This window comes from Staurois parvus, unplaced genomic scaffold (genome assembly GCF_062004578.1).
Source record: "Staurois parvus isolate SC_StPar_1 unplaced genomic scaffold, SC_StPar_1.0 ptg000001l, whole genome shotgun sequence".
Taxonomy (NCBI): domain Eukaryota; kingdom Metazoa; phylum Chordata; class Amphibia; order Anura; family Ranidae; genus Staurois; species Staurois parvus.
The window spans coordinates 6,138,418-6,152,779 of NW_028317797.1; the positions used below are offsets into that span (position 1 = coordinate 6,138,418).

General features: G+C 41.8%; 1 protein-coding gene across 2 annotated transcripts in view; it reads right to left on the reverse strand.

The window, feature by feature from the left end:
- Positions 1–14,362, reverse strand: part of APLF (aprataxin and PNKP like factor) — a 314,793-nt gene that overhangs the window by 76,269 nt on the left and 224,162 nt on the right. For both annotated transcript variants that reach the window (XM_089688811.1, XM_089688261.1), the window contains exon 8: positions 7,192–7,314. In XM_089688811.1, the coding sequence (XP_089544937.1) occupies positions 7,192–7,314 (123 nt within the window). The remainder of the gene's footprint in view (positions 1–7,191; positions 7,315–14,362) is intronic.

Consider the following 14,362-nt stretch of genomic DNA (forward strand, 5'->3'; position numbering starts at 1 on the left):
CTGGTGTCAGTACATTAGTCATTTTATATCTATGCATGTGTTTCATGCAGATCATGCAAGAGGCAGCCGGGGGTCCGATGACATCATTTCCCTTATATGGTATGTACGGGAAATGATGTCATCGGAAGCCCCTCCCAAATTTTACTTGCATTCCTGTTCTCTAAAGGGGTGGTCCTAGGGTTTGATGGGGGCGTGGCCAGGTTTGGGTGGGGGAGTTCCACCACCTTTCCTCTGAGAAAAAAAGCCCTGGGCAGGACTATGGGGTTGACTTACTAAAGGTAAATATACATTGCACTACAAGTGCAGTTGCTTTATATCCAAGGGAAAGCTCTGAAATGAGGTGAGGCTTTGCTGATTTCTTCCATCCAATCATGTGCAAGCAAAAATGCAGTTTTTTTATTTTCCTTGAATGTTCTCCTCAGATCTAGAGCAACCGCACTTGCAGTGCACAGCCTAGTTACCTTTAATCAATCGACCACTATGTGTAGCCAGTGGCTAATGGGATAAGCTACAGGTTTGTAAATCAGCAGTGACAATGCTAATAAAATCCCCAGCAAAATTGTTTCATCCAACTGTAGTACCAACAGGCCTAGCCTACATTACAGTAGCAACTGTAAGAGCCAATGCACTTAAAATCAAGAGCTGCAGCACATTTTTGTTAAGTAGAGGATCATAGTTTCATTCTACATTCCATTTTTCACGGGTTCAGATTGGGTCTTAGGGGTTTATCTGATACTAAACGTTTTAGGGTTAAAGTGGAGTTCCAGCCGTTTTTGTGTTTATTGAAAGTCAGCAGCTACAAAAACTGCAGCTGCTGACTTTTAATAAACACACACTTACCTGTCCTGAGGTCCAGCGATGTACTCACCCACGCAGTCCCTTCTCTCCTTCTGTCCTCCATGGTGCTGGCATCTACTGTGGGCACCAGGCTGTGACAGCTTGCGGCTTCACAGCCTGGTGCCCACTGCGCATGCGTGAGTCACGCCACGCCTCCTGATTGGTCCCGCAGTCGCCTGGGACCTGTGAAAGTTCCCAGGTGACTGCGGGAGCAAGGAGGGGGCCAAACTTCCAGGTCACTTCACCGTGACGAACTGAGCCGGAAGTGGGAGTGGGTACCTGTCAAAACCAGGTACCCGCTCCCCCCTCCTCCCCAAAAGGTGCAAAATATGGCAGTGGAGGGGGGGGGGAGGAGTTAAATAAGCGGAGCTTTTGAGTGGAACTCCACGTTAAGGTTACATTTTAATATTAAGTGCCACCTAAAGTTTTTAGGTCAATGTGAGCCTAAGCTTTAAGGGTTAAGGATTTTAAATGTTAATTTAGGGGTTAGATCAACTTCTAGGTCCAGCTCACCAGCAAATTTGTAGCATCCCACGAGCAAATTTGCAGCAATTATTAGTAGCACGTATGGAATTGTTCTCCGTAGCATTTTTGCTAAGAAAAATTAATTATGGTCAGTGTAGTCTGTGTTTTGATTTCGAGCTCATTTGCTCAGCAGCATACTTTTTAGCCAACTTCAGTAGTTGCTCATGTTACCTGACAGGAATTCAATCCAATAGAATAAAAAAGAGCTACAAATTATATATATATATATATATATATATATATATATATATATATATGTGTGTGTTTTGTGACATGGGGTAGTTAACGCTTGTGGTAGATGCGTTTATACAGTGAGCCCACGGTAGACAGGAACTATTTTAAGGGCCTAGTAGCCCACTTATTAAAATGGGCAGAAAGCAAGTCAACAGTCCAACACAAGTTTCCCACACAGGGGATCTTCTCAAGCTTCAGCAGATTACAAACATTGGAAAAAGCTCATAAGCTCACTCAGCCTCAACTGCAGTACCATGCTGTACCGCTTACCAGTCTCTCAGATTGTGTTGACCAGCTCTCCTGGATACTTAGCTCTCTAGCTTTTAGGCACAGCACCCTTCTGCGTGGCCCACCTCTGACCAATGGATTGGGGTTCTCCTGACACACCAACAGGAGCCAATCTGACTCCCAGAAATTAGACCTCTGCCTCTTGGCTTCTGTTTGGGCCCTCTGACCCCTTGAAGACGCCTTCCATTTCCTACACTGGGAGCAGTCTCCAAACTAGGATCTCTGAGGAGCTAAACTCAGACCTGAGTATATAATGACCCTGCACACCTGTGTACTCTGCCAGCTTCTACAGAGTGCACAGGTAAAAAGACCATGTCCCCCCTGGGTTCCCAGGGTGATTCAGAAGGAGAACAGGCCTCAGTGGATGCTGTGTCCCTGGTCCTACTCAAGCATATTGAGGATATGCTCCACAGAGCCTTAAAACAAACATCAGACCACATTAAAGACAGCCTCACCTGGGAAATCAGAGAACTAGGACATTGCATGGCTTAGCTTGAAACCAGGGTGGATGAGATAAAAACCCAAACGCAAGACTACATGGCAGAATTTGAAAATCTCAGGGAGGAAAATCTCACAATGCAAACCAGACTAGAGGACTATGAAAATAGGACCAGATGCTCTAATTTACGCATGTGAGGTATCCCAGGGTCAATTTTGGACCTCCAAGCAACCATGTTGGCCCTATTTCAGGAATTACTGCCCACCATACCTGTGAAGCATTTGGAAAAGGACAGAGTCCATAAAGCACTAACGCATCAAAAGCCAGAAGGCCCACCTAGAGATATCATAGCTAAATTCCACTAAGAGGTGAGCCATGAAGCCGAAGCTTCAAATCCTCCAACACCACCATATTTCATACCAGTGGGGCTTTCCATTTTCTGTCCGTTTTACTCACCAAGGTTCCAAACATGTATGTCGCTCTTCTGAGGAATTGCAAATCATTCTACAAGACTTGCAGCTGGCAGAGCACAACAACACTGGTCACTGCTGCTCCCTTTCCTTGTATAAGGTGACTGGTCTTGTCTCTGCCCCTCCTGTAGTTTTCAGTAGGCAGCCTGTAAAGGTAAGTGCCTGCTGTTTGCCTCCAGCAGCTTTGTTCTATGCACATGCTACAGTATGTGCAGCACAGTGATGATGCCACTGCTACATTTACAAGGTAATATCTGGGTTTGCAAAGAAATTGGCTGTTTACAAAGTAAATGTTTATCCTTTGAGGCTATAAGGGGTTTATTTAAATGAAAGTTGTTATTCCTGTGGTTCAGTTTTATTCAGAAACTAAGTGTAGCAAACTGTTAAGACATAACCAGTGTCAGTCTGAACATTAGCACCAAAACGTTTTACTTGTGTTCAAATGTGGGGTGACCTTAACACCAACAGCTTCCAGAGGTACAGGGGAAAAGTTTCATGTTGATTTATTAGGAAAGCTGGATAGAAAGCAGTGTTGGACATGTGTTCAACAAAACATGTAACCTTGAACTTCACATGAATCTCCCATGGGCTAAAATGAAGCAAGTTTGTATGGGAAATCATCCTGACCTCTGGCCAGTATAGTCAGAAGGAGATTAGTTAAACCTAAAAACAGGCACAGTCTTGTGTATGAAATAATAGCTTATCCAGGAAAAATACTTCATTGCTGCAAATGCACTTTAAAATCCGAACTCCGGGCATACAGCTACTGTAAATATACACATGAAATACATCAAGTGGTTGGCTGCCAGTCCTGCCCGTCCCTCAGCTTGGGTGCTGCTATACATGGGATTGAAGAGGATGACACCAAGTCAAACTCAGGACCTACACTAGCTCAAAATATACATTTAACGATTTACTAATGAATACAGAGCTACATTAATATGTATCTTCTTTACCTGCCTGGAGTTCAGCTTTAAGACTGCAACCATTTTTGTTTAACCAGATATGCTGCCTATATTTAGCTTAATTTATTGTTGTTTTAATTGTGTTTATGTACCTTTCCATTGATGAGTTTAATGCCTTTATATGGGCTACAAGAAAAACTCAAAATGATATAAATTCCTTTTTATACAAAATTTAGATTTAGATAGGCATTTCTCAAAACAAAAACAAACATACAGTGCTGGTGCCACTGATGATTTACCCTAGAAAATGCCAATTTTCAGGCTGCCCTGATTGTTCCTTAGTTTTATTGATTCTATCGATCCTGCCAAAAATTCAGTGTTGTCCTGTGCACTCTGCACTCTTAAAGGTTGTTTGGCTGTGCTTTTGTGGATCACAGGAGTGCAGTTCGTTCAGCACTTCTGTGACCCGTTTCCAGCTGAGAGCGGGTTAAAACCCGCTGACGGCTGATGTCACAGAGCCAGTCCAAGCTGGAGTAAGATTACAACCATATGGTTAGGATCCACCCAGGAGTCTGGGCCTGGACCTGGCTCTGCCTCACAGCGAGCAGCTGAGAGCATAATCCAGCCGCTCCCGCTCCCTCCACAGCCCAGCGCTCCAGTAAGCGCTTGAGGGGCAAAGCAGACAGCAGTGACTGACAGCTGGGAGAACTGAGAGATCAGTGGTGTTTGATTGTTCAGTTCTTAGCCTTAGAGCCGGCGGGGGATCAATGCTGCATCCACCTAGGTAAGTATGATTTTAAAAAAAAGCCATACTTCTCTTTTAATTCAAGCATTGTTATTAGCCCTGCCCATTTCTTCTTTATGAACTACAAAAAACTTCCCCCTTATGTTAAGGAAATGATTCTATAGTCCTAGAACAATTCCTGTTCTAGAATAACAATGTTGCTCCTCCACAGATACAGTATGATAAGTGAGAAGTGTAGGTAGGATAATCATCTGAAAATAAAAGGGATCCCCCCCCAAATAGTTACCTGAGTCCAATTTTGATCCTACACTGTGCCCATAGTAGCGACATTGCTCGCTCTCCTCACTGAACATGGAGGCAGTAACATTACCCAAGGCCTATCAAGCAAATCCAGTGAGGTGGGAGCAGGGGTGGGGCCAGGCCACACTGTGTATGTGGGTTAAATAGGTGCACACAGCCCGGCTCAGGATCAAGCCCACACGTGTGCCACCATAGGTTAGCTTTAGGTTGTTTTTCCACACTTTCCTCTATTCCATTAAACCTTTTGTAAAAAAAAAAAAAAAAAAACGTTTAGGTGAAATACAGTGGGGCAAAAAAGTATTTAGTCAGCCACCAATTGTGCAAGTTTTCCCACTTAAAAAGATGAGAGAGGCCTGTACTTGGCATCATAGCTAGACCTAAACTATGAGAGACAAACTGAGAAAAAAAAATCCAGACAATCACATTGGCTGATTTGGAAAGAATTTATTTGCAAATTATGGTGGAAAATAAGTATTTGGTCACCTTCAAACAAGCAAGATTTATGGCTCTCACAGACCTGTACCTTCTTCTTTAAGAGGCTCCTCCGTCCTGCACTCATTACCTGTATCAATGGCACCTGTTTGAACTTGTTATCAGTATAAAAGGCACCTGTTCACAACCTCAAACAGTCACACTCCAAACTCCACTATGGTGAAGACCAAAGAACTGTCGAAGGACACCAGAAACAAAATTGTAGACCTGCACCAGGCTGGGAAGACTGAATCTGCAATAGGCAAGCAGCTTGGTGTGAACAAATCAACTGTGGGAGCAATAATTAGAAAATGGAAGACATACAAGTCCACTGATAATCTCCCTCGATCTGGGGCTCCACGCAAGATCTCACCCCGTGGGGACAAAATGATCACAAGAACGGTGAGCAAAAATCCCAGGACCACACGGGGGGACCTAGTGAATGACCTGCAGAGAGCTGGGACCAACGTAACAAAGGCTACCATCAGTAACACACTACGCCGCCAGGGACTCAGATCCTGCACTGCCAGACGTGTCCCACTGCTTAAGCCAGTAAATGTCCGGGCCCTTCTGAATTTTGCTAGAGAGTATTTGGATGATCCAGAAGAGGATTGGGAGAATGTCATATGGTCAGATGAAACCAAAATAGAACTGTTTGGTAGAAAAACAACTCGTCGTGTTTGGAGGAGAGAGAATGCTGAGTTGCATCCAAAGAACACCATACCTACTGTGAAGCATGGGGGTGGCAACATCATGCTTTGGGGCTGTTTCTCCGCAAAGGGACCGGGACAACTGATCCATGTACAGGACAGAATGAATGGGGCCATCGTGAGATTTTGAGTGCAAACCTCCTTCCATCAGCAAGGGCATTGAAGATGAAACATGGCTGGGTCCTCCAACATGACAATGATCCCAAACATACCACCCGGGCAACGAAGGAGTGGCTTCGTAAAAAAGCATTTCAAGGTCCTGGAGTGGCCTAGTCAGTCTCCAGATCTCAACCCCATAGAAAACCTTTGGAGGGAGTTGAAAGTCCGTGTTGCCCAGCGACAGCCCCAAAACATCACTGCTCTAGAGGAGATCTGCATGGAGGAATGGGCCAACATACCAGCAACAGTGTGTGCCAACCTTGTGAAGACTTACAGGAAACGTTTGACCTCTGTCATTGCCAACAAAGGATATATAACAAAGTATTGAGATGAACTTTTGATATTGACCAAATACTTATTTTCCACCATAATTTGCAAATAAATTCTTTCCAAATCAGCCAATGTGATTGTCTGTTTTTTTAGTTAGTTGAGGTCTACCTATGATGCCAATTACAGGCCTCTCTCATTTTTTAAGTGGGAGAACTTGCACAATTGGTGGCTGACTAAATACTTTTTTGCCCCACTGTATACAAACAAGTAAATTAATAGAAGAAGTTCCTCATCCCTTGGCTCGGGCAGAGATTTCAGTTAGATAAGGCATGCCTCAAAGCAGGCAGGGTCTCCTATGCTGTCTCTTTAGCCATTGCCTAGTCCTCTGGGAAAACTGACCCCAAACCATTACATTTTCCTTTTACCAGAACTTAACAACTAAAGCTGCAATGTACCACATGGAATTGTTAAAGCACATTTAGTAATTTCTTCACAGTGTAGCCTGTTCTGTAATTTATCTCCAGGTCAAAAAAATTATTCTCTGCAAGGGATGTTTAGTTGCAATTAGAATAAAGGAGGCACTGTTATAGGAAAACATGGATTACATGACTGCCTTTGTTTCCATAACAAGGCACTACATAGGACATAAAATGGTACTAGCATTACATATTCAAGAACAATATCCAATTATTACACAATACCGCCTTACATCTGGATAGAAGATGAAGATTCACAGACTGCAATCAGGCCTATTGCCAGATACTGAAAAAAGTGGAGCAAGTAATGATGTATTATTCTATCACATTATATCAAAATGTGCTGGAAACGTTATTCTTACCTGTAACAATCAGTACCATAGGGACACTCCGGCCTGTCGTCATCATCCTGACTACCACCATCAACGTCACGGTAATCACTGTCTCCAGGATGACTGAACTCCTGAAAGTGAACTGGATTTTTTCTGAAAAAAAACAAAAAAACAAAACAGAATAAGCTTGGTTATTCTAATCAAGAAACTGGAATGGCCTGTACTTATATGACAAATCTGGTCTTTACTGGGCAGCCCATACTTTGGTCTATCAATATATTGGTGCTGTATACTAAAGTGCGACAGCGTTAACTTGTCATACAATGGTTGAACTTAATCAACTAAATATGCACACATATGTTCAGTGAGGAACAGAAGTATTTGAACACCCTGCGATTTTGCAAGTTCTCCCACTTAGAAATCATGGAGGGGTCTGAAATTCACATTGTAGGTGCATTCCCACTCTGAGAGACAGGATTAAAAAAAAAATTCAGGAAATCACATTGTATGATTTTTAAAGAATTTATTTGTCTTGCACTGCTGAACATAAGTATTTGAACACCTGAGAAAATCAGTGTTAATATTTGGTACAGAAGCCTTTGTTTGCAATTACAGAGGTCAAACGTTTCCTGTAGTTCTTGACCAGGTTTGCACGCACTGCAACAGGGATTTTGGCCCACTCCTCCACACAAATCTCCTCTAGATCTGTCAGGTTTCGGGGCTGTCGCTGAGCAACACAGAGTTTCAGCTCCTTCCAAAGATGTTCTATTGGATTTAGGTCTGGAGACTGGCTAGGCCACTCCAGAACCTTGATATGCTTCTTATGGAGCCACTCCTTGGTTATCCTGGCTGTGTGCTTTGGGTCGTTGTCATGTTGGAAGACCCAGCCACGACCCATCTTCAATGCTCTGACTGAGGGAAGGTGGTTGTTGCTCAAAATCTCACAATAAATGGCCCCATTCATCCTCTCCTTAATACCGTGCAGTCGCCCTGTCCCCTTCACAGAAAAGCACCCTGAAAGCATGATGTTACCACCCCCATGCTTCACAGTAGGGATGGTGTTCTTGGGATGCAACTGATCCTTATTTTTCCTCCAAACACGACGAGTTCTACTTTGGTCTCATCTGACCACATGACTTTCTCCCATGCCTCCTCTGGATCATCCAGATGGTCATTGGCAAACTTCAGATGGGCCTGGACACGTGATGACTTGAGCAGGGGAACCTTCCGTGCAATGCATGATTTGAAACCATGACGGCGTAGTGTTCTACCGACAGTGACCTTTGTAACTGTGGTTCCAGCTCTCTTCATGTCATTGACCAGCTCCTCCCTTGTAGTTCTGGGCTGATTCCTCACCTTTCTTATCATCAGTGATACCCCACGAGGTGAAATCTAGCATGGAGTCCCAGTCAGAGGGAGACTGACAGTCGTCTTTAGCCTCTTCCATTTTCGAACAATTGCTCCAACAGTTGATCTAATTTCACCAAGCTGCTTGGAAATTGCCCCGTAGCCCTTTCCAGCCTTGTGGAGGTCCACAATTTTGTCTCTGGTGTCTTTTGACAGCTCTTTGGTCTTGCCCATGGTAGTAGTTGGTGTCTGACTGACTGTGGGGTGGACAGGTGTCTTTAACGAGCTCAGACAGGTGCTACTAAGTTAGATTAATGAGTGGAGTAGAGGTGGACCTTTTAAAGGCACAGTAACAGGTCTTTGAGAGCCAGAATTCTTGCTGTTTCTTAGGTGTTCAAATACTTATGTTCAGCAGTGCAAGACAAATAAATTCTTTAAAAATCATACAATGTGATTTCCTGAATTTTTTTTTAAATTCTGTCTCTCAGAGTGGGAATGCACATACAATGTGAATTTCAGACCCTTCCATGATTTCTAAGTGGGAGAACTTGCAAAATCGTAGGGTGTTCAAATACCTCTGTTCCTCACTGTAATAGGGACTTTTAAGCATGCCCCTGTGAATATACGAAACAGCCAAAAGCATGTATTAAAACCCCAACAATGTTTTACTACAATAATTAATTTATACTGTGTATATATATATATATATATATATATATATATATATATATATATATATATATATATATATATATATATCCAAAAGGCTTAACTAGATCAAGCATATTAAAGGGGAACTTTTTTTTTTTTAGCCAAGGAAGCTGCAATCTTCGACTCTGTGGGATCTTCAACTGCCATGATGCTGTGCATATGATCAGCTATGACACCAGCCATTTGACAGTTTGGTTGAGAGCAAAAGCAAATGTGACAGTTACATTCCCCACATGTGCCCGGAATGCAACTGTTTTTGAAACTGTTAAATCAATGGGTTTCGTTCCTGCTTTACAATTCAATACAATGCAATGAACATAATTAGGGGTATAGTGAGGTCAATGGTCTACACATCTCGTGGAACAACCCGCTTTATCAGGACCTTTCAAGCCTCAAGGGAACTCTTAATGGGGGATATTGTACTGTAGAGACAAACAAAAATATTTCCAAATTACAAAGACATACATAGTGGCTTTTAGATGTGTTATGGTGTGTCAAACATTTTAGCATTCATTCATTTCATTGTCCAGAATGCACTCGCATAGTGCTTAAAGTGTAACTAAAGGCAAATTTTTTTCATTTTAGATAGGGGTAAAGGAGGGTTATAACCCGTGAGTTTTTTTTTTTTTTTTTGCCATCTGTGTCCTATTGGAGAGATTTCCCTTCACTTTCTAAATCATAGTCAAAAAAGGAAGTGAGAGAAAATCCCTCCAAAGTGAGGGAATCCCAGGCTCTCCTAGAACTAGTGTCCTAATTGGAAGATTTCCCCTCTATTAGTGTTTTGGGGTTTTCTTTTACTTTAACTTTTAATGATAACAGTAAACAGGATAAATAGAGAGGGGGAATCTCAAAGCTACAATAAAATTGGACAGGTGAACTGAAATAAGAAGCTTCATCTTTAATTACACTTTAAGCGCATGAAGACACGTTTTCGTGCATTTATGCACATCAGGAATTTTGTATCAGAGTATCTGAAAAAGGATTGTTATCGCAGCATCACTGGATATTACTTAGGAATACTTAAAATTACTTTTGAAATGCATTAAAATGTAAATGTTTATATGACATCTTAGTGAGTTCTAAAGCTAAACATTTTTGGATTTTTTACCTTTGCATTAAAATGAAGTATTGCCAAAGCATTACGGTCATGGGAGTGGAGCGGGGAGCAAGGCTGAGCCACGCAATGTATGTCTATATATACAGCCCGGATTGGGAACATGCCCCAATTTGTGCCCCCATAGCATACAAATTTCTATGGGGGCATATGTAGAAGAGGAGCCAGGAGCGCTGGTGGGGCACTCCAGAAGAGGGCCGCTCTGTGAAATAACCAGATAGCACTCCTAGAGAAATAAGAAAAGGATCACAGCCCAGAGTCCATTCCAGCAATGGAGACTTCCAAAAGGTGTACAGTTCTGGGTCAGGGCAAGAACTGTGCAAATAGCCTGATCTGTAATTACCACTGCTTATTAGAAAAATAGACAATGGCTTCCTCCAGCACCAAATAGTAGCCTAAGGTGCGATAAGTACCATCCATTGTTATAGGTTTCCTCAAGCCAAGATACTAATGGGCAATTCCATAAACAGCACAGGAAGCAAAGGGCATGTCATGGCCCAAATAAATTAATCTGAATTTCTAATGTTGGGTCAGAAAGTAAATACACTTTTCTCAATTAAATAAGCCCAGAAATGTTTAACTCAGATGCAATGTGCATGGAAAAAAATGTATTTTATATTCTAATTCCACCAATACATACTAAAATTATTTGAAGATGACGTGAACGCTATGTAAAAATTAAATTTTTTGGGAGCAGCTGGACAGATAAACTATATAAAGTGGTGCTCAGTATTGTAACCAATCCCGGGTGTCACAGCTGGTTATGAGTATTAATGATTCCTTAACATGATAATATTAATACAGCATGTACTATTACAGCAGAATCCCATGGGGAATATAGAACCCTACAAACAACCATTTATTGGGAGGATGAAGCATGACTGCCTTTGACATAATAAATATAGAAGCTGCCATCTGCTACATGTGGAACAATATGTAACCCAGCGATAAGCTGTAAATTTCAGAGATTTTAATTGGAGAGGTATTTGTCTGCCAGCTCCGCTCAGTCACATTGGCTGCAGAAGTTAAGCTCTGCTGTCATAGACAAAAAAAAGTGCATAAGGGTGGGGTTCTGGGTTTGCAACATCTGCTAAATTCCCAACATTCTATATAACTGACCTAGACTGGATTCTTTGTAGGATAACTGCAGCTTCATTTTAACCTGTATATTGTAAAGTGCTGAGCAAACTGTTGGCACTATATAAATCCTGTAATAATAATAATAATAATGTGGTGTGTCTAATGGTAGTAAATGTCTACAGCCTACATCAACTCATTAAATGTCTTTGAATCCCTAAAAAACTCAGACTTGAGGCCTACCAAGTTGTTTGTTCTGTATTTAACCATTTGCCTACAGGGTACTTCTACCCCCTTCCTGCCCAGGCCAATTTCCAGCTTTCAGCGCTGTTGCACTTTGAATGACAATTGCGCAGTCAAACAACACTGTACCCATATGAAATTTTTATAATTTTTTTGAGACAGATAGAGCTTTCTTTTGGTGGTATTTAATCACCTCTGGGTTTTTTTATTCTTTCTTAAACAAACCAAAAACCACTAAAAATGTTGAAAAAAAAAGTTTTTTCTTAGTTTTTGTTATAAAATTTTGTAAGTGATTTTTCTCCTTCATTGATGTGTGCTAATGAGGATGCAGTGATGGGCACTGATAGGCTGCACTGATGGACACTGATAGGTGGCCCTGATGGGCACTGATGAGGAGGCACTGGTAGGTGGCACTAATGGGCATTGACAGGCATCACTGATGGCCACTGAAAGGCAGCACTGATACATGGCACTGATAGGCGGCACTGATGCACACTGATAGGTGGCACTGACTGGCACTGATTGGCAGCACTGATAGGTGTCACTGATTGGCAGCACTGATAGGTGGCACTGATGGATGACACTGAAATGCAGCTCAGATGGGCACTGATATGTGGCACTGATATGCACTGGTATGCACTGATATGTGGCATTGATGTGGCACTGATAGGCACTGGCACGTGGCACTGATCGGCACTGACAGGTGGCACTGATGGACTTTTACAGGTGGCACTTTTGGGGCTACACTGATCATCAGGGCACACTGATTATCAGTGCCCTGATGATCAGTGTACATGTCTCCTTCGCGGAAAGCTGATTACTGGCTCTCCTCTCCTCTCGAGCTGTCAGCGTGACAGTTCGAGAGGAGAGAAATGTTGATAACCAGCATTTCCGTGTTTACATGTGATCAGCTGTGATTGGACACAGCTGATCACATGACCGAGCCGACATCTTCAGCTCTTTCCGTGATTGGTGATCCGCTGTGTCCGAGGGACACAGTACACCACTGATCGCCGCGCTGCGCGCTCCCTGAGCCGCACATGTGCGGTGAGAATGGGAGGACGTCATATGACGTCCTCTCAGAACGAGAGAACCACCTTGCGCCCGTCATTGGACTATATGGCGGGCGGGAGGTGGTTAAAGTGTTACTAAACCAACAACAGTAAAATCAGTCTGTATATGCAGTAAATAAACATTTGTTATACTCACTGTGGAACCTAATGGGTCAATTCTCTGCATTGTGTAAAAAAGCTGTTTGATTCTGTCTTCTCCGATCCTTCCCTTTTTCTACTGTTCCCCATCCATCTGCTGATAGAACAGAGCCTTGGGGGCAAGCTGCACATGCTCAGTTTGGTGTGTATTACTAGAGAGTTTTTTTTTTTCTTAGAAGAGCGCATGTGCCAATCATTGCTGTCCAGACAGAGGGTCAGTGGTTATGCAATTTCATAGAACAAGCAAGGGAGAATGAAAACTCCTCCTACAAGCTTTAACTAGTGCTGTGCTGGACATTGATAGAAGTCACAAGACTGCTCTAACTGCTAATGAGAAAGGTATTTGGCAGTTTATATTAAAATAATTGCATTTAAAAAATTGTGTGTACCTTGGGAGACCAGACATAGTGAATGCAGGGTCCTGGGTTTAGTAACACTTTAAATCTTATGGAAGTCAATAAAGTGAACCTTGAAAGGCCTGTATATACTTTTGGTTTTCAGAGACCCCAGGAGGAAAGTTCAAACTAGCAGGAGGAAAGTTCAAAACTAATCTTAGAAAGTATTATTTTACTAAAAGGACAAATTATGTTTGGAGCAGACTTCCAGCAGAGGTAGTGAGTCAGTCAACAAGTGGATTCAAACATGCTTAGGACAAACATATATCTTTACTCAGACAAAAAAGTTAACAAAAAATAAAAACAAAAACATGGATAAACTAAAAGAAAAAAACTAAAAAAAAAAAAAAAAAGGGCAGACTAGGTGAACTCAAGGGCACTAGCCTTCCCTCTCCCATTGTCTCATTATTGTTTCCTTAACGTGATATACAGCCTGCCTGTTCAAAAGCTGAGCCAGTGTGCAAGTTCACAACAGTGGTGTGTAAATTCCTCTACAAGATGTTGACTGCACTGTCCAACATGTAAATAGCCACCACAGGATGCACCTTCAAGTCAATACATAAGATGTACATGTGAATTTTTTGCCACAGTAACCATGAAAATTTGTAAAAAAAGTCAGAAGTCAAAAAAGGGTCAACTCTCCGAAGCATAATATATATTCCTTATACTTCAGTATATTCTATTTTTCCATAAGCAAAAATATTTTTTTTCAGTTTATTAAAGGTTATATCACAAATATCAGATTGCAGATTCATTCACCAAATGTACATTTGTATTGGTTTTTGCAGTGTTTATTAGTGGTGAGCTGAACTTCAAAGAAACAGATTTTGCCATTGGCAACATATTACTGAGACACAATCTCGCAAGTTTGCAATTAGCCAAAACTAGCTTAAAAAAAGGATCTGCTGTTTTTTTCCTTTATTTAAAATATATATTTTTTTAATTTGTTAATTTTGTTTCACTGCTTTTTTGTTCATATGAACAAAAGTAAAATAGTGATTTAAGATAGATGACATGAGCTGCAGGAGCCCTTAAAAGACACCAAAAATTTACTTCATTTTGTTTTCCCTGTTGACTTCAAATGGTGAAACTTTGCTGAAACC